Raw genomic sequence first — 21,305 nt, 5'->3', positions numbered from 1 at the left:
GGGCTTTATATAGCATGCCAAAAACCCGTGTAAGAGCTCTGAGGAGTCTACAGATGAAGAAACTAAAGCTCAAGATGTTAAGTAATTGGCCAAGTTTACATAGTGATCAAGTGGCAGATCCAGAATTTAAATCTATTTTTGTTTTACCCCCGAAACCTTGTTTCTTTGTTTTTAAAGCCAGAATACCAGGCCTATTTTTTTTAACCAGGCCTCTTATATATTTAAACAACAACTTCTAGTAATAATAATAGTCATAAACAATTGCATTTGTAGAAGTCAAGGGTCACAAAGTAAGAAACAGACTGATGTTTTACATGGTCAGAAAGCCATTGAGGAAAGCCAGGACCTCAGGTCTACTATTTGGATGCACTTCATACATTGGATAAATGAGATGATGAAAAGAGTCAAGCCTCTTTTTATCGTACAACATATGGTGGTAAATGTAACACTACTAAAACATATAATACTTGATTTAGTACAACACAAAGAAATTATTGAAGACCTCAATGAACAATTTCTCATAGGAGGAAGAGCTTTAGTGTGAATCTCTATATACATTCTGAATCTATATATACATTCTATCATCCAAACTTCTTTCCATTCTGAATTAATATCTGTGTTTATCTATATATTTACTTATTGTTGATAACATTTTTTATGGTTTCTTTGTATAACTTGAAAGCAATCAGAAGGAAATAACAAATGTTGTGTTTAATTGTTTCAAATATTCAACATGACCCTACTTAGGAAGCAATAGCCCATTTATATGCTAACTTTAGGAATAAAATTGTGATTAGAGTTGAAAATATATGCCGAATTTTTAAAACATTCTAAATTATCTTTAAAAAAAAAAAGAGTTGCAGAGAATTAGGAGTATTGACTCTGCTTATTTTGAGTTTACTTGTAGCCTCAATAAGCAAATGTCCCAGTATAATCACCGTGTTCTTCATTCTTGTTTTTTATTTTATTTTTTCCATCACCTTTATCCTCTCTGTGCCCTCTTTCACTTCCACCCACCCCCGTCCAGCCCCGCAATCACCACACTGTTGTCCATGTCCTTGAGTTCTCTATATTTTTTCTTTTTTGACTGCATTACTTTTGGTGTGTTTATTGTTGAGATTTTGTTGTTATATTATTTTATGTTTCTCTGAAATTTTCACATAGCTCATGATGAGATGGGAATTAGAAATACCGCATTAATATTAAATGTTAAAACAGCAAAATTAAGAGATATTTCATAATAATAAGGTTATATTGCAAAGTTCAACAGTAAAAAATATAATTAAGAAGGTTTGAATATAGGATTCAAACTTTTGAAAAGAAAGACAAAGAATAACTAGAAATTGTTTCAAAATATATTCATGTTAAAGATATCATCTGATAAATGTTTATAGACCAAATTTGCTTATAAAAGTTTAGTTTATTGAAAATCTAGTATAGTTTAATTAGACCCTTAATGGCAAGCTTAATATACCCTGATCAAAACTGTCATAGCCTTCTTTTTTATTTAATTACTAGAGGCCCAGTGCACGAAATTCATGCATGGGTAGGGTCCCTAGGCCTGGCTGGCGATTAGGGCTAATCAGAACCTTTCTTCCCGCAGCTGCTGGCTGCCGACTGGGGCCTTCCTTCCCTGGCTGCCAGCTGCTGGCTCTGGCCTTCCTTCGTTCCGCACCTCCCCCTGGTGGTCTGCGTACATCATAGTGGGCAGTCGAACCCCTGGTCAGTCGAACTCCTGAGGGGACAATTTGCATATTAGCCTTTTAGTATGTAGGGTTGTTGTTCTTTCTCTTGATTTATTTTTACTTTTTCCATTACCATTTTTCCCCCTATATCAGTGATGGCGAACCTTTTGAGCTCGGCGTGTCAACATTTTGAAAAACCCTAACTTAACTCTGGTGCCATGTCACATATAGAAATTTTTTGATATTTGCAACCATAGTAAAACAAAGACTTATATTTTTGATATTTATTTTATATATTTAAATGCCATTTCACAAAGAAAAATCAACCAAAAAAATGAGTTTGCATGTCACCTCTGACACGCCTGTCATAGGTTCGCCATCACTGCCCTATATCCTCCTCCACTTGCACCTACCAACCTACTTCCCCCCATAATCACCACATGGTTATCCAAGTCCATGAATGAGTTTTTTTCTCTTTTTTTTTCTTTTTTGCTCAATCTCTCTACCCCCCTTATCCCCCTACCTCAGCTGTCAGCTTGATTCTATCTATGATTCTATTCCTAATTTACCTATTAGTTCAGATTGTTCACTAAATTCCACTCTGAGTAAAATCATATTGTACTTGTCTTTCTCTGACTGGCTTATTTCACTTAGCATAATATTCTCCAGGTCCATCCATGCTGTCTCAAGAGTAAAATTTTCTTTTTTATGGCTGAGTAGTATTTCATTGTATAAATGTGCATAACTGTTTTATTCTCTTATCTACTAATGGACAGTTGGACTGCTGCCAAATCTTGGCTATTTTAAATAACACTGCAATGAACATAGGGGTGCATATGCCTTTTGAATTAGTGTTTCAGGTTTCATTGGATAAATTCCAAGAAGTGGAATCACTAGGTCTTCTAATACAAGGGAGATAACTCATTAAGGATGTTGAATACTAATCAAGTAAAGATAGAGAGAAAGCAGTCTCCTACTTAAAGCCAGAAGTCTTTGTCTATAACTGCATTTTACAAATGTATCACATTCCATATAGCCAATTTAGCATACTTACATTGACTAAGAACTTTACTGCTAAATGTCATGTAACTATGATATTTGAGAATGTAAAGAGACCTAAAAGTGATTGAGAAAAACCTGTTCTTATATGGAGGAAGATATCTGTAAACTGAGGACCAAATGACTGGCTCCAGATCACACAGTTAAGCAATCATACAGATTCAATCAGAATATGGTCATTTCCATGCTTTAATAAAGGTACAGAACACCTGTAAACTTTTTGGTTCAAATTCATCTAACAGCCTGGCCTATAGCAGTGACCTCCCCAAATCACAGCCCTGACCCAGGAAGAGAGCATAGTTTCTGGGTGGTCTCATGTCATTTAGCCCCAGAATGAATAGCTAAGTCCTGGCTTAGGGTCACTGTTTTATTAGACTACTGACTGGAGACTAAACATCCTAATAGCTTTCATGTGACTATTTCAAAGAAATTTGAAAAGTTTTAAATGGTTCCCTAGCATTTCTAAAACTCAGTACTATTAGAATGTATGATATTTTAGTAACTTAGAGGAGTAAATAACAGATGGGGAAACATGATTTCTTATGCCAGAGTTTTACTTCAGTTAGATCAGTGGTTCTCAACCTTCTGGCCCTTTAAATACAGTTCCTCATGTTGTGACCCAACCATAAAATTATTTTCGTTGCTACTTCGTAACTGTAATGTTGCTACTGTTATGAATCGTAATGTAAATATCTGATATGCAGGATGGTCTTAGGCGACTTCTGTGAAAGGGTCGTTCGACCGCCAAAGGGGCCGTGACCCACAGGTTGAGAACCGCTGAGGTAGATGCTTTTGTTTCATTGGATCTCTTTGGTTCAGAAAATTCAAAAGCCCTCCAAAATAGCTGTGTGCTCTGTGTGCCTCCCCTTTTATGAAGCACACTGTGCTCTTTATCAAGTGACAAGATCCGTATGTTTTGGAAAGATTATTTTCTGGATGCATGGCTTGTGGGATAAATTGTATCCCAAAAATGAACAAAGGGAACCTTAACTTTTTTAATGAATCTGAGCTATGCCACAGCAGTTTGTTTGTTTGGTTAAAGACAAGGCCAAGCTGCCGAAGTATCCCACAGGGTGTATATGGATTAAACTTGATCCCATCTATTAGTCAAGGTCAGTCAAACTTACAAATACAGCTGTTTGGGAGGCAGAATCTCAAATAAATCTGCTTTACCACTCACGTTCTGTGTCTGCAAGTATCTAAAGTGTGACGTGAGAGAAGTCTCCTAGACTTCAAGCCAACTGATGTTTCTCCAAGTAAATCACTGTAAGATTTTCAGTGCATACATTTTCAATTAGTTTATTATGGTGAAATGGACAAACTGTAATCAAAATAATAAATGCTTCTGAGGAGTGAGATTTTGTTATTGAAATGAAAAATAACTCTTCCAATGCACTTCAATATGACTATAATTTTCTTGAGTCTATACCTACATAATCATAGGGGAATTGAGTGCCAGATGATGAACTTGGTGATTGGTTTAAAGTAGCTTCTCTTGAAGAAAATAAAAATATGGGAATAAAGGTAATTGCTACTGAAAGTGACTGTTTGCTATCGTTATAACTTGTTTGCCTCTTTGTTGGCCTTCTAATTTGAATAATGAATTTTCATCTTATTTCAGTATAATGCATTTTATTTTCAATTTTGTCATAGAATTAATGTAAACATATTTATTCTCTGGCCATCAATCATATTAGTTTGAAATACTTTATTTTTCTTTTTTTCTTTACTCATTTCCCTAACTAAATCGATATCTAAATAATTTTCAGGGTTTGCTCATTCTTCTTTAATATTTTTATCTCCTGTACTCCCTCAAATAAATATTTTTAAATGAATATAGAAAGCCTCCAATATTGTCTACTCTTTAGAAAAGGAGCTTATTAGTATTATGTAACGGACTTAGATTATATTTCAATCTCTTGCACTAAGAGCTCCTTGATAACATTTCCATCACTCTGTGCCTCAGCTTTATCCTCTGTAAAAATAGCCTATAAATAATAGTGATCTCATGCAGTTGTTTTGAATATGTAATGAACTAGTATTTAGAAAACACTTCAAGCACAATGCAGTACATTTTAATTGCTCAATCAATGTTAGCTTATATTACCTGTTACAGATTGCTTTTGTATGTATATCAGTTTTCTTGCAGTCTCGCATATCACCCCTATATAGTCTTTATTATGGAGGAGAGTAGAATTTGAAGAATATTTTCAAATGTCTTGTCCAGTTACATATACTCTAGCTTCAGTTTACACTGGCTTACTGTTGAAAACTGGGGACTGGAATATAAAAAATTCTCAAAATTCTATTTTTTTTTTTTAGGTTTTACCATTAATCCCAATTTAGAACCTATATCACTTAGGCAAATAGTTACCAGATATTATACTTGCTGGATATTTTACAAAATATTAAATTAATATTATCATTTGCAAAAAAAAAAAAAAAACACCTATGTATGTAAGTTCATAAAGTATTAAGATGCCATGTTTACCTTTTGAAGGTTTGTAAAAGGAAATAAAGGGATTGTATTAAAAAAAATAGAGGCCCAATGCATGAAATTTATACAAGAGTAGGCCTTCTTTCTTCCCCTGGCTGCAGGCACTGGCTTCCCTCTGGCACCTGGGACCCGGGCTTCCCTCTGACCACCTGCAGGCACCTGGGACCCAGGCTTCCCTCACAGCCCTAGCTTCATCAGAAAGGTCGTCCCGGAAGAACACCCGGAAGGATGTCTGGTCTAATTAGCATATTATGCTTTTATTATTATAGATTATTTGATAGTTACCTACTAAGAATATTGACATCTATTTTTTATTGTTTGATGAGCAGCTTAATGGAGCCATGCCACTTTTTAAATTTTAAATAGTTAGCTTTAAATTATTCTATATTTAGTCTCCTAATATAGTTTTGAATAGTTTCTTTTTTCTAACATTTCTCTTTACTCTTTTTATGAGTTTTTATTTGTATGGCTAGGCAGAAATTCAAGGTCAGTTAAGCAGAACTATTTAGTTCTCCTTGAGTTGAAATTCAATTGCAACTCCACAAATAAGACTCTTGGGACCCAAGCATAGCTGATATCTGGCCCTTATGTTGCAGATATCTCAAGGGTGTTAGGTTGCAAAGAAAATTAAAATTTAAATAATAAGAGTCAAAGGACACATCTCTAGCATTATACCTACCATTTTCAAACATATTTAAATACAGGTTTTTATTCTTTAAATTCAAATAAAACTATATTTATTCTAAAAGCATTTAACAACTCATGCTAGCCCTTACATTAGAAAGCTCTGCGTAAAGTGTGTAAAAGAGAGGGGATTATTCTGATAAAGAAATTACACATTTTCAGATTCTTTATTTTGCCTACAAACAGAAGAAACCCCCATTTTCTTTCAGACTGATGGTTCTGAAGTGATCAGCTTTCTAAAATGGGGCATATTCTTCCATATTTCATAGGGATGTATTGATAGAAACATAATCTGGACTTTTGTGTTGCAACAGGAAACTTTCAGGTTGAATAATGATTCGATTTCGGATCCAATTTTCGGATGCAGGAACTGTTGTTCTCTAGAGGGTACCCCCAAATGAAAAGTTTCTTGAAGACAGGTTAATAGTAACTAACTTTAGATAATACATGGGTGGGCAAAAGTAGGTTTACAGTTGTGAGTACACAAAACTCAGAATTCATTATTTTATTATTTACTTATTAATTATTGCATTACTTACTATTATTAAATTACTTTCTCCCACCCCTGTATAAAAATCAGAATGCTAATTGATTATATTTTAAGGGATGCTATCTTTTTCATTCATCAAATCTTCTCACACCTCCTAAGCAGTTTAGCATTGGGCCTCTAGGTTAGACATATTAGGGGAAGGTTTTTTGTATGTTATATGAATTCAAGTAAAAGAAAAAACTAAAACAGTTTCAGTGTGCCATGGCCTAATGTTTTGGAAAGCCCAATGACATAGCTCTTTCCCACTATTCTGTAGTGTTAGAATCTGGTGTCTCTTCTTTGAAACAGATTTGCCTTATACTTCTTGTTTAAATTGCTTTTTCATGTTGAACTTCCTTCAATTAACATGTAATTATTATTAGAGCAATTAGTTCACAACAATTTCTTGTTTTTGATCACACAGTTACAAGTGATACCTTTTGTCCCTTTATATGTGTTATTTTCACTAAACGAGCTCCTACATTTTAGTGAGATGCTCTATAGTCAATCTGCATGGTAATATTAATTTCTGCAATGTTTTGGCATGTGTATGTATACACGAGTAGTTATAAGGTTTCACACTTTAGCAATATATTCTAAATGTCTTGTTAATACATGCCTATCAGAGACATGGGTTGTTTTTCAATTATACTCTGTTCTAGAAAGGAAGATGAATTCTGTGATATTGCCGTACAATTACCTAGTCAATATATTTGCCCAAACTTCTGAGATTTTCCTCATGAAGAAGGGTTTCTGTTACTTTCAATGGAAAGCCTTATATCTGTGCTTTGGAGCCCAATCCTACTCACCTTTTTAGGTATTTCACTCTTTCAAAATGATAACTTCCTTTAAGAAGACAGTGCTTAATATTTTCCTTCACAGAAAAAATAATAATTTGTTGAAACTCACTTCTCTGATGACCTAAGGCTTCATTTTTTTCTGATCTCTTTTTCAGGTAACGATGCCAAGCAAAGTGTCATAACTCATGGGCTTCATATTCTCACATTCAATATATTCTTGAATCCACTACAATAACAATCCCATCATTTCATATTTTATTAAAACTTTATTCTCAAGTTAACCAGTCGTGTCCATCCTGCCAAATCCAATCACCTTTACTAACCTCACTCAGCTAACAGAATTCACCAGGGCTGCCCGTTTATATCAATTCTTTCTTGGTTTCTCTATTGCCTCGCCCTCCCACTTTTACTCTTTCTTTCAGCTGTTTCTCTCCTTTTACTAGCACTTTCTTTACCCAGATCCTGGGCTGCTTTAGACTCAAAAGGTTGAGTGCTGTAGTGTCCAAATCTTTTATTTCCTTTATTCTTACAGTTCTCTCCTGAAGGAGCTTGTACCATTCCCATTACCTTAAATTTAGGCTGATAAATCTCAAATTTATATTTCCTGTTCAGAAAACACAGTTAAATTTCACACCCACATCTAAGTGTCTGCTTTTTATTACACATGCTTATCTAATTAATTGACATTGAAGGCATGATGGGTTAAGCCTTAAGGTGGTTGATTTCTCTCAAATTGTTTTTCTCCCAAAGAGAGTATTTCCCTTAGCTCTTCTTTAAAAATATTTTTATTGATTTCAGGGAGGAAGGGAGAGAGAGATAGAAACATCAATGACGAGAGAGATCATTTGATCAGCTGCCACCTGCACGCCCCACATTGGGGATAGAGCCCACAATCTGTGACTTCCTGGTTCGTAAGTCAATGCTCAAACACTGAACCACACCGGCCGGGCTCCCTTACCTCTTTATACAGATCAGTAGTGGGCCTATCCATTACACGATAGATCTCACACACACACACACACACACACACACACACACACACACGTTACTTGTGATTTCTACCCTTTACTAATGCCACTTCAACAAAAAGTTCCATAGGTTGTGTCGGATATATACCATTATTGTGTACAGTTGTTTCCATTCCCTTCTTTTTCCCCCACCTTTGTCCAAAATGGCGTAATTTATATTCTGAATTGTTTTTACATTTCTACAATCCAAGATTTAAAGTAGTCACTGTGATTTTTTTTTCACAACATAAATAAATCGTGTTATGGGAAAACCATTGCTTTTTTAAAAAAGCAAAAATTCCTTACCATGTGCAGCAGGGCTTGTCCATCAAACTCCTTCATTCTGCTGGGTACATAGAAAGATACATTTGTTTCTAAAGCAAGTCAAACATTTTCCTGAAGTTGGATCTTTGCATGTTGATTTTCTATATTCAAGTATTCTTCCCTTGGCACTTTCCATATAATAGCTCACTTTTTATTCAGGTCTAAGATAAAATGTTACTTAAGCTGAGACTAATGCAAAGGGAAGAAGTATTAGAGGTTTAGGATAGAAGACTTTTCTTCTCTCCTGATGGTTTGGAACATTTTTAGAACACATGATTGTTTATTATATTATTTATTCATACTTATGTTCATTAACTATTCTGAATAATATGAAATGCCAAAACTTGGGGGTAAAGAAGAAAGTAATTTAAATCCAAAGTGTATGCCACTGTGAGTTAGCTGAGGATCAGCTGCACTGAGCTGGCTTTCGTTTGCTGGCTCTGTTTATCTCCAGGGCATTCCATCCTGCGCCTGCTCATTTACTAGGAGGTTCTGCCTGAGGCTGGGCATCCTGAACTGGGACAACATTGCCCATGCATCTCCATCTTCCTCTGGGGCCAGTGCACTAGCTCTGGCATGTACTTCTCATGGCAATGGCAAAGCATAAGAGGAAACATGCAAAGACTCATGAAACCTAGACGCAAATATGGTCTAGGACACCACTGCTTCCAAATCATTCTATTGCCAAAGTAAGCTGGAGGCCACTCCTACTGTGAGAGAGCCCTGCCCAAGTACATGAATTGGAGAAGGAGGAGTTGTGGTCAGTAATGCAACCCACCTTCTATTTATTTCATTTCTCATTCGTTGACTATGGACATATGATAACAATGAAATGTTTTTTTTCCATTTTATATTTATGATCAAACCTCAGCTACAATGAAACTCTAATATAAATTAGTCTCTGACATCTCCTTCTATCCTAAAATATTTGTACATGTAACAATGAGAAATTTCATTACACATTTGATTTTTCTTCCAATATACTATTGACTTCCCAGAGGTGATTTTTTTCTCTCCTTTATTAATTACTATATTTCTACTGTCTACTACTCTATTCATGAAATTTGGTAGGTATTTTTTAATGAGTGATTAAACTAAGCATATCATTAAAGACAAACTGAGATAAAAAAAATAATTGATGTCAGTCTATGCAAATGTAAAGTTGCCAGTCAAATCTTAAGAGCCAGACATAAAAATTAAATATATGTGTTTAAATATTTGAGTATCTCACTTGCTTCATTTTTATATTTTTTATTATAACAGCAAGAAAAAATACTTATCTATTTTCTTACCTAGATACTTCATTGACTACAATGCTGAAGATGACAGGTTTTTCAATATTGATGCCAATACTGGATCTATTAAGACTACAAAGGTTCTTGATAGAGAAGAAACTCCGTGGTACAACATCACAGTGGCTGCTTCAGAAAATGGTAAATGACTTGACTTTATGTACTATAGGAAAATATGTCACCGTACAGGAAGATTTATTCTGAGATTTTCTCATAAGCAGGTCTCTTGCCATTTTTATTTTTGATGCCAGGATCTAAGAGAGTGCACAGAATGTATTAGATACAATTTTACTCATTGTCAGACACAGTGAATACAGCATATCCATTCTCCTTTACCTTAATCCTGGCATAGTGGTGAAAAATTGCATTGTGGACACTTAGTCTTCATGCTTGAGTCAAAGCATTTGGTTCTCCTTCTAACTGTGCTTATATCATACTTATAAGTAAGTCATCAAAAGGCTAGAAGAATGGTTCTTCACATACTTCAGTTTAGGAGAAAAGGAAATGAAAATTGATCATTGTTCTTGAATAATTTCATCAATATAACACCCCTCCTCAGGCTTCAGTTAGCATTTAGAAAACTTATTGTAAAGTAATAACTTGGAATTTCAATAGGCAGGACTATGCCCTCTTTGAGAGAAATATAGGAGATACAGAATAATGCACTATGGTTAATATCTAAGTTCAGACAAGCACAAGCATAAATGTCAATAATTATTTGTGAGTTTAAAAAGATGTATATGACTGTGTTCAAATGAAATTAGAATAAAACTAAGAAAATGGATCTATCATAACAATGAATTGTTTCTTTACATATTAAGTGATAAACCAAAGTCTAAATTACCCCAGGTCTAGAATTTATGTTTGCAGAAATTATATAGGCATTTAGAAAAGATTTCTATGTAATATATATATATATATATATATATATATATATATACACACACACACACATATATATATATATATATATTCATTAGAAATACACACACACATATATAATCAACTTCACATTAAAAAATAGTGCTATAGAACATGAAATTATGCTCGGTTTTTGGGGGTTTTTTTTTGCCCTCAGAGGTTATGCCTCCTCTATGTGCCCTGTTCTAGGAAGCCACTAATCTAGATTCTGTTTCTCTAAATCAGTGATTTTCAACCTTTTTGTCTCATGGCACACATAAAATAATTATTAAAATTCTGTAGCACACCAAAACTATAGTATATTTTATGCCGATCTGACAAAAAAAAGGTATAATTTTTATTCACTCACACGGGATGACTCTTGTGTTGGCTGTTGTCATTTTTAAATTTGTCCATCTAAGGGAAAAGAGGTCAGTGCCCCTGACTAAATAATCAGGTAGAGCATATTTTAAAAATTCTTGTGGCACACTAGTTGAAAATCGCTGCTCTAGTTGTTTTAGTCTGTTCAGGATGCTAGGTGCTTTAAATGATAAACTTATTTCTCACAGTTCTGGAGGCTGGGAAGGCCAAGATCAAGATGCTGGCACATTCCCTATCTGGTGAGGACCAGCTTCCTGTTTCATCCATGGTTGCTGCCTAGCGGTGTCCCCACAAGGCAGAAGGGCAAGGAAGTTTTAGAGGTCTCTACTGTAAGAACACTAATCTTAATGATGAGGCCTCCACTCTTATTGCCTAATCACTTTCCAAAGATCCCACTTCCTAATACCATCAATTGGGTGTTAGGTTTCAACATATGAATTTTGCATTCAGTCTATAGCAATACATTTAGCTATTATTGGCACTTCATATAAAAGAATCGTGTAATCTGTGGTCCTTTATTACCGGCTTCTCTTAGCATAATGTTTTCAAAGTTCATCCACATCATGGCATATCATTACTTTATTCTTTCTTATTGCTAAAAAAAAAATCCCATTGTATAGATATACCATTTTATCTACCCATTAGAGGCTCAGTGCATGAATTCGTGCACCAGTCGGGTCCCTCAGCCTGGCCTGTGGATTCAGGTCTAAACCAGCTCTCCAACATCCCTGGAGGGGTCCTGGATTGTGAGAGGGTGCAGGCCAGGCCGAGGGACCCCACCTATGAATGATTGTGGCTGGGGAGGAACGCAAGAGGTTGGCCAGCCAGGAGAGACCACAGAAGGGCTCCAGGGGTGTCCAGCCCATCTTACTCAGTCCTGATCAGCCAGACCCCAGCAGCAAGTTAACCTGCCCACTGGTGGTCAGTGCATGTCATAGCAACTGGCCGAATGGTTGACGGTCTGCCCCCTGGTGGTCAGTGCATGTCATAGGGAGCAGTTGAGCAGCCTTAGCATATCATTAGATTATTACACTTTGATTGGTTGAAAGGACTACCAGACAACTGGACACTTAGCATATTAGGCTTTTATTATATAGGATTCATCACTTGATAGACATTTGGGTTGTTTCTACTTTTTGTCAATATGAATAATGTTTTGACTATTAATGAGAAAGTTTGTGTATAGCCATGTCTTAACTTATTTTGGGTATATATCTGGGATTGAGATGTGGAAATTATATTTAACAATCAGAAGAACCTAACTGCCAGTCTGTTTTCCAAAGTGGTCACATTTTACATTCCCATCAGCAGTATAGGAGTTCAATTTTTCTATATTGTTACAAATTTTTATTATTATGTATCTTTTTTATTATAATCATCCTAGTGGGTGTGGGTGATTGTGGTTTATGCAATTTTATAATGTTCTTTGAGACAAGTCAATAAGTATACTATGTTAGACTTTTTATTTTACCCTTTATGAATATTCTACGTGTTTTGCATCTATAACATTTGCTCAAGTAGCTTCCATTTAGATTTTTTTCAACATCATATTCTCTTTGAAAATAAGCATTCACTAATTACTTTTAAAAGAGTGTTATAAAGAATACATGAGTGGGTTCATTTGTGATCATTTTGGTTAATCTTCTGTTTCAAAATAATCACAATAGGTGTAGAATTGCATATTCTTTGTCACCTGAGGAAAATTTAATGACTGTTAAATGCTAAGGGCTCATTAAAAATTAGTTGATAAAATAAAGGAATAAGTGGATTAATCCAAAAAGAGGTGAGAAAATATTATAAAGATCCAGAAAAGATTATGCAGTTCTTTTGGAACTGGCTCCCTGTATAGAATATGGAAGGGACAAATTTTTGAAAAGGATGACTGTGTTTGTCAGAAACAATAGGAACTTATCCTATCTAATAATAGACAAACATGGTAATTGACCATACCTCTGCTACACTTCCCATTGGCTAATCAACAGGATATGCAAATTAACTGCCAACAAAGATGGCGGCCGGCAGCCACACAGCTGAAGCGAACATGAGGCTTGCTTGCTCCAGTGATGAAGGAAGCCAAGGTTCCCTGCCTGCCTGGGCCCAGCTCTGAGCTCTGGAAGCAACAATGTTGCAATTATAGAAGCTAAACAAACCCCAGATACCTGCTTTCAGCCAGCCCCAGCCTCAGAGCTGGAGCAAGCAGGACAGCAACAGAGTTTCAATTATAGAAGCCAATCAAACCCAGATACCTGCTTTCAGCCAGCCACGGCCTCAGAGCTGGAGCCGGGCCTCAGAGCTGGAGCCGGCTCTCAGCTCCAGTGACAGCTATAGAAGGTAAATAAATCCCAGAATTTAAAAAAAGCAAAAAAAAAAAATAAAAAAAGAGGATGGGAGCTTCAGTCACCCGCCAGCCTGAAAACGGCCCTCAGCCCCTCACCCAGACTGGCCAGGCACCCCAGTGGGGACCCCCACCCTGAAGAGGGTGTGACCAGGTGCAAACAGCCATCAGCCCATCATCCAGGCTGGCCAGGCACCCAAGTGGGACCCCCACCGTGATCTGGGACACCCTTCAGGGCAAACCAGCCGGCCCCCACTTGTGCACCAGGCCTCTATCCTATATAGTAAAAGGGTAATATGCAAACTGACCCTAAGAGCAGAAAGACGGGGAATGACTGGTCACTATGACACACACTGATCACCTGGGGGCAGATGCTCAATGCAGGAGCTGCCCTCTGGTGGTCAGTGCGCTCCCACATGGGGGAGCTCTGCTCAGCCACAAGCCAGGCTGATGGCTGCCAGTACAGCGGTGGTAGTGGGGGTCCTCTCCCGCCTCCTCAGCAGCACTAAGGATGTCTGACTGCAGCTTAGGTCTGCTCCCCGCTGGCAAATGGATATCCCCCAGGGGCTGCCGGGCTGCCAGAAGGATGTCTGATTGCCATCTTAGGCCCAATCCCCTGGGGAGCAGGCCTAGGCCAGCAAGTGGTCACCCCCCGAGGGGCCCCAGACTGCGAGAGGGCACAGGCCAGGCTGAGGGACCCCTCCCCCCAAGTGCACAAATTTTTGTGCACTGGGCCTCTAGTTTTATAATAAAATCAAGTCCAACTCTAGTGGTGTTTTGATCAAAAACCATACTTTAGGTTGCTCTAAATCTTACCTCAGTCCAAATAACATTTTTATCAAGTAGAAACTAATTTATGACTATACATGGGTTCATATATATATCATGAAAAGTGTATTATGTGCAATCATTACCAAAGGAGAGGCCCATTTTCACTGAATTAATGCCTAAAATATATACTTACTTTTTTAAAAAACTATTTGCCTGTACTTTAAATGGGTAATGAGTTCATACATATCTGCTTAGTAAAAGAGTATAGTAAATTGCAGTACCCTGAATTTTATAGATGCTAATAAAAAAGCCTTAAAGACAACCCAATGAGCAATACTAAAAATGTAATTTAATTCTAATCACAAACATGTATGTAGAATGAGCAACAGATAATATTTTATAGCCGTATGGCGAGACTGTTTAGAAAACTGCACTCTGATGCCCTGATTACTTAGCCTAAGTGCCGGTTAAATAGCAGAGGCTCTTTCGTGTACAATTGTTTGTAAGTGTTAACCTCAACACCGGCCACAATATTAATGTTTTTTCTAGGTTATTCTGTTGTGGAATTGCACTTGATAATTTTTTTCAGATTGAATTTTTGAAAGCCATTATATGTTAGAACCATTTAGGTTCACAGCACAGTTGAGAGGAAGGTACAGAAATTCTCCATATACTCTCTGCCCATATGCATGCTATTGTCAGTGTGCCTATTTTGTTATATGAAATTTAACTTTCACAAACTTGTTCATATTTGTAATTTCCCTTATCAAGAAAAGAATTTCTTATTGGCACTTTTTCCTTAGCACACAAAGAAATCGGTATCGCTTTAAGCATGATCAAAAATAATAAAGTTCTCTTCTGACATATCTGTCTATACATGGATGCCTCAGTGAATTAGTTACCTATTTTCATATAACAGATTATTAGGAAATAGCCAAAAACAATTCAATTTGTTCTAAGGTAAAATAAATTTATTGGCCCATGTTACAAACAATAAAGTTCACATGGGAGTTAGGATTTAGGCTTACTGTACTTTGATCAGGTCTCTATTTTCATTTCTCTGTGATATTTCCTTTTATACATTTCTTTTTATCTCATCTTTTGCCTTAGAGTCACTATATTATAGTAGCAAGCAACAAATACTGTATTAATGTGTATATATTAACAGGATGAATGCCACCTTAGATTGGGGAGAGAAATTGTCATTTTGAATAACCATTAAAAATGTTACTCCAATTAGGTCATTTTTAAGTTTTCATTCACTGTTTTTTAAAGTTGTATTTTATTCATGAAATGTGCATATAATTGGACTAATTACTATGGCAAAAAGTATGTGTTCATCATATTGGCTCAAGATAATTAAGGCCCATAATTTATCTTGTCCTCAATTACATTCAAACTTTGTGGGTTCTACACATGGAGAGAAGTTTGGTGAGGCAATTATAATACTTACTCATTCTATTTTTTGTTATTTAGTTATTTATATAACTAGAGGCCTGATGCACGAACTTGGTGCGAGGGGCTCAGCCCTCGCAATCCTGGCTTCATATGGAAGGTGGTCTGGAAGGACGTCCAGAAGGTTGTTTGGCTCTCCTATCTAATTAGCATATTATGCTTTTTATTATTTAGATATGTTGATACATTTAAGGGCTTACTAATTGCACTATGCCAATCTCAGTATAAAATTCTGGAAGAACTCGGCCGGTTTTGCTCAGTGGTTGAGCTTCATCTCATAAACCAGGAGGTCAAGGTTATATTCTCATTCAGAACCCATACCCAGGTTGTGGGCTCAATCCCTGGTTGAGTTGTGCAGGAGGCAGCCAATAGATGATTCTCTCTCATCATTGATGTTTCTATCTCTCTCTCCCTCTCTCTGAAATACATAAAAACATAATATTTTAAAAAATTCTGGAAGAATTAGAGCAAAAGTGTGCATTAAAGATAAAAACTTGAATAACTAAAGCAATTATATATAGTACTGTTAGATATTTATTTTATAGTTTTCCTTTCTCCTTAAATTTTTAATACCTCTTTCAACATAATTTGTTCCTGATATGCAAAAAATAACGTTGCTTCTCTAAAGAAATAAAATAAGAAAAATCAGGAAAGGGTTTCCACAGTTTTCTGCCATCACATCTATCAACCTGATTAGCACAATGTGCTTTAATCTGCACAAATCTGTCTTCCTTCAGGTTCCTGTGAGTAAATTCTCCACGCCATGTGTGCGACCACCTCTCTAGGTGTGCCCTGAGTCCTCCCTTGCCCACTCAGAGACATTGCACTGTCAATCATTTTCCTCTTCCCTGCCCCTTCATTTCCCCCGTCTGATACACAATTCTCTGTCCTCATAAATAGGCTTTAATTTCTATCTGAAAATAAAATTAACTCTCACAAACAAAACCTGAACACCTACCTTCAGTGTTTCCCTCCTGATACAACTCTATTCCTGTATTCCCTTTACCAAAAACTCCTTGGAGGAGTTACTTATACAGTTATGCACAGCTTACTGATGGGGATAAATTCTGGTAAATTTGTCCTTAGGCAATTTTGTATTTGTGTGACCATCATAGAGTGCAGGTCCATAAACATGGATGGTATAGGCTGCTACACAACCTAGGCTATATGGCATAGCCCATGGCTCTGTAGTAGAGGAAAAATTTCTTTTTCTCTACACTTCTATGGACATCCCTGTAATAAAAGATTAATAGGAGAAAAACAAACAGATATTTAATCGCCTGTCTACAAGGAAGAGAAGATACCCAGGAAAACTGAGTACCTCACAAAAATGATTGAAGCCAGGTTTCAGCTGAAGATTAAAAGATGCTGGGGTTGGTAGGAGTCAGTTTTGGGAGATTACAAGGAGAAGCATAGTAAAGGAGGGTAAGACTGATGCAGATTTCAGTAGTTGTCTTCAGCTTTTTTAAGGGTCCCTAGAGATAAGGTCATCATTCCTCACAGTTCCTCCTGTATGCAAATGGAGATTCCCCTTACATGTGTTAATGTCTTTTACAAAAGATAACATCTACTTGGTTTTTAGAACTTCTCCCATGTCTGCTAGTGCTTAAAATTTACCAACCAAAAAATATTTTTATGCCAAATAGACATACTTTCAGGTGAAAAAATTGTGTTCCCCTACAGCTCCTGGGCTACAAATCTGTACAACATTTTAGCGTACTGAACACTGTAGGCAATTGAACACAGTAGTGTTTGTGTTATACATTGTGCTACGTTAGGGCAACTATGAAATCACTGGGCAACAGGACATTTTCAGCTCCATAATGAACTTAATGGAATCACTATCACATATGCATTCCTCTTTGAACAAAACGTTGCCATGTAGTGCATGACTGTATTCACAGTCTGCACTCTCTATTACCATGCTCTTTAAAATCCACTGTAAAAACAATCTTGTGTTCATTGCTTTGCCAAAATTACTTTTGTCCTCCATATTGTAAAATCTAAAGTCTAACTTTAATTTCACCATTTGCTCAACAAAGCAACAGCATCTAGCAATAGTGACAACTCCTTCAAGAAAGAGGTTCTGCCAAAACCGGTTTGGCTCGGTGGATAGAGCGTCGGCCTGCGGACTGAAGGGTCCCGGGTTCAATTCCGGTCAAGGGCATGTACCTGGGTTGCGGGCACATCCCCAGTGGGCGATGTGCAGGAGGCGGCTGGTCGATGTTTCTCTCTCATCGATGTTTCTGACTCTCTATCTCTCTCCCTTCCTCTCTGTGGAAAATCAATAAAACATATATATATAAAAAAGAAAGAGGTTCTTTCTTTGATTTAAGGACACACTATTCTCTAGATTCTCTAGCATCTGGCTAACTCAATGTTTTCCCAGCTGCAGTCCATTGTACGTGAGGTCTGTATGGCCACGGGTGATGCAGCTGCCAAGGCCACTTGGCAGGCTAGCACATGGGCAAGTGCCAGTCACGGAGCAAGAGAGCGCTAGGGAGCAGGAGCAAAGGAAGAGGCAAGAGCCAGAGAACTCTGTCTGGAGTTATAACCAGGAGCTTAACCAATGAGCCCTTCAGGATTTTGTGGGATCAGTGACCCTGCCCACCTAGACAGTTATCTTTGTTCCCAGGTTAGACTGACAGGCAAGCATCTTCCCTGGGTCACCCCGACTCTACTGTGCATGTGCACGACTTCCCTTTGTTTGATCCTTTCTCCCCAGGGATCTGCAGGGAATGGCCTGGTGGTTCCTTGGGGAGCATGGGCTTGCAGCTTCCTGGTGAAGTTGCCCAGATGACCAGGCTTATAATGTATGCCCTCTCCTTTGTTCTCTTTTCCTATTTTTTAATTATGACAATAACACAAGTAAATTTTTCCCTCAAAATCCAATTTTTCTCTAAATCTGCTCCTCCAGAGGTCTTATCTGTGTTAGGAATGATGGCTATAGTCTCCAGATTCCTCACCTAAATCACTCAGAGTCATATTCAGCTCCACTTTTTCTTTCTTTTTAAATATATTTTATTGAGTTTTTACAGAGAGGAAGGGAGAGGGATAGAGAGTTAGAAACATCGATGAGAGAGAAACATCGATCAGCTGCCTCCTGCACACCTCCTACTGGGGATGTGCCCGAAACCAAGGTACATGGCCTTGACCAGAATTGAACCTGCGCCTTTTCAGTCCGCAGGCCAACGCTCTATCCACTGAGCCAAACCAGTTAGGGTTCCACTTTTTCATTTGTTCCACATCCAATTTTTCAGAAACCTCTGTCAGCTATGCTTTAAAAAATATTCATAAAGCAACCACTTTATACTATTTCCATCACTCCAACCCCTGTCCAAGCAAGGACCACCTCCACCAAAGTATTTCCTGTCACTTCCTAAATATTCTCCTTTAACCTGTCACCCAGAGAACTGCCAGAATGTTTCTTTTAAATCATAAGGAATGCCAGTGCAGTCTCTTTTAATAAGAGAAAATACTCACAAGTAAATTAAGGTCACAAAGCATGACACTCATAATGGGTTTTCCAAGTTTTACACATATATCCCGCCGAACAAAGAGTAAAGGTAAGGCATATCTTGTTTTTGCTTTAGTTCTTGTGTATGAATCTGCGCACATTTAGAGTTTTTTTAAAAATGAATATAGACTGTTCTGGCTTTTGTATTGTGTTCATTATATATACTTCTCCAGTTTTGCTTCTATGTTCATAAAGGCTATTGATTTATAGCTCATTACTTATTATTGTATTATCATTACCATCCTTTCATTATTTTATTAGGCAGTGATGCATAATATTCAAGGACACTGTATCTGAAGTAAGACTGTCTCTTTTTAAATTATGTTTCTCTTTATAACAGGCAGTTGGAACTTGGGCAAGTTACTTAACATATAGGGTGTTCCAAAAATGTATACTCATTTCAATAATTAGTAATTTCAGTGGGTTAACTATGAAAAGAAAGAAACATCAATTGAACTAGCAGAAAAAAGTGTGTATTCATTTTTGGGGGGACACCCTGTATTAACTTATTTTTAACAAAGGATTTCAATGAGGGTTACTTTAATTTATAAGCATTCCCATTGGTTTATGTCCAGCATTTGGAGAAATCTTGTCAAACTTTTTAATATTATATCAGTCTGGTTGGTGTTAAATGGTAACTTATTTTGATTAACTTCATTTCTTTAATGTTGAAAGTACTTTATGTATTTATTTGGCATTTATATTACCTATTCTGTTAAATGTTTGTCATTAATTTTACCAATTTTTATATTATGCTGGCCCCTTTTTTTCTTTTTGATTTAATACATTGTATTATATATATATATATATATTATCTATATATATTATCTATATATATTATAGACAATCCATTGTCAGCAAATATATTCACTCATTTTGTGAAATTTTTTCCTCTTTATGGTACATTTGGAGGAACTAAAAAAAGTTACATTTGAATGTAATCAGTTTTATCTTTGTGATTGGGGCACTTTGTGTTTTGAAAGCTTGTATTTACTTAATATATTGCATACTGATATTTTTCTAAATTAGATATATTTTTTTACCCATTTAAGTCCTTGATTATTTAAAATACTAGTAGCCCTGCGCACAAATCCGTGAGCCAGTAGATCACTGCTGCCCTCCTGTAGCTTCCCCTTCCCCCCTTCCCCCCCTCATAGCTTGCTGCCCTGCCCCCTCCTGTAGCTCTCCGCAGCCACTTGTACCTCACTGGCCCACCCTCCTGCTGATCCCTGATCTGGTCGTTAAGTGCTTGGTTGTTATGCCTCGGGCGTAATGGCTAATTAGCATATTCCTCTCTTATTATATAGGACTAGAAGCCCAGTGAATAAAAATTTGTGCACTCGGGGGGGTCCCTCAGCCCAGCCTATGCCCTCTTGCAGTCTGGGACCTCTCGGAGGATGTCCACCTGCTGGCTTAGGCCTGCTCCCCGAGGGATTGGGCCCAAGCTGGCAGTCAGACATCCCTCTGGCAGACTGGAGCCCTCAGGGGATGTCCACTTACCAGCAGGGAGCAGACCTAAGCTGCAGTCGGACAGCCTTAGTCCTGCTGAGGGGGCGGGAGAGTCTCCCACCACCACCGCTGTACTGGCAGCCATCAGCCTGGTTTGTGGCAGAGCAGAGCTCCCCCTGTGAGAGCGCACTGACCACCAGGGGGCAGCTCCTGCATTGAGCATCTGCCCCCTGGTGATCAGTGTGTGTCATAGTGACCAGTCATTCCCAGTCGTTCTGCTGTTAGGGTCAATTTGCATATTACCGTTTTATTATATAGGGTAGAGGCCTGGTGCATGGATGGGGGCTAGCTGGTTTGCCTTGAAGGGTGTCCCGGATCAGGGTGGGAGTCCCGCTGGGGTGCTTGGCCAGCCTGGGTGAGGGGATGATGGGTGTTTATAGGCTGGTCACACCCCCTTAAGGGTGGGGGTCCCCACTGGGGTGCCTGGCCAGCCTGGGTGAGGGGCTGATGGCTGTTTGCAGCTGATCACACCCTCTTCAGGGTGGGGGTCCCCACTGGGGTGCCTGGCCGGCCTGGGTGAGGGGCTGATGGCTGTTTTCAGGCTGGCCACACCCCCTTTA

At 37.7% G+C, this 21,305-nt stretch overlaps 1 protein-coding gene across 6 annotated transcripts in view; it reads left to right on the top strand.

Moving 5' to 3' along the window:
- The window catches only part of CDH18 (cadherin 18), a 687,616-nt gene that overhangs the window by 632,100 nt on the left and 34,211 nt on the right, over positions 1-21,305 (top strand). For all 6 annotated transcript variants that reach the window (XM_070411928.1, XM_070411926.1, XM_070411927.1 and 3 more), the window contains one exon: positions 9,882-10,018. In XM_070411928.1, the coding sequence (XP_070268029.1) occupies positions 9,882-10,018 (137 nt within the window). The remainder of the gene's footprint in view (positions 1-9,881; positions 10,019-21,305) is intronic.

The sequence above is a fragment of the Myotis yumanensis genome, unplaced genomic scaffold (genome assembly GCF_028538775.1).
Source record: "Myotis yumanensis isolate MYYU_CA2020_CCGP unplaced genomic scaffold, mMyoYum1.0.hap1 SCAF_4, whole genome shotgun sequence".
NCBI lineage: Eukaryota > Metazoa > Chordata > Mammalia > Chiroptera > Vespertilionidae > Myotis > Myotis yumanensis.
Note: the sequence above shows the minus strand (reverse complement) of the source record. Positions and strands in the feature narration are given on the sequence as shown.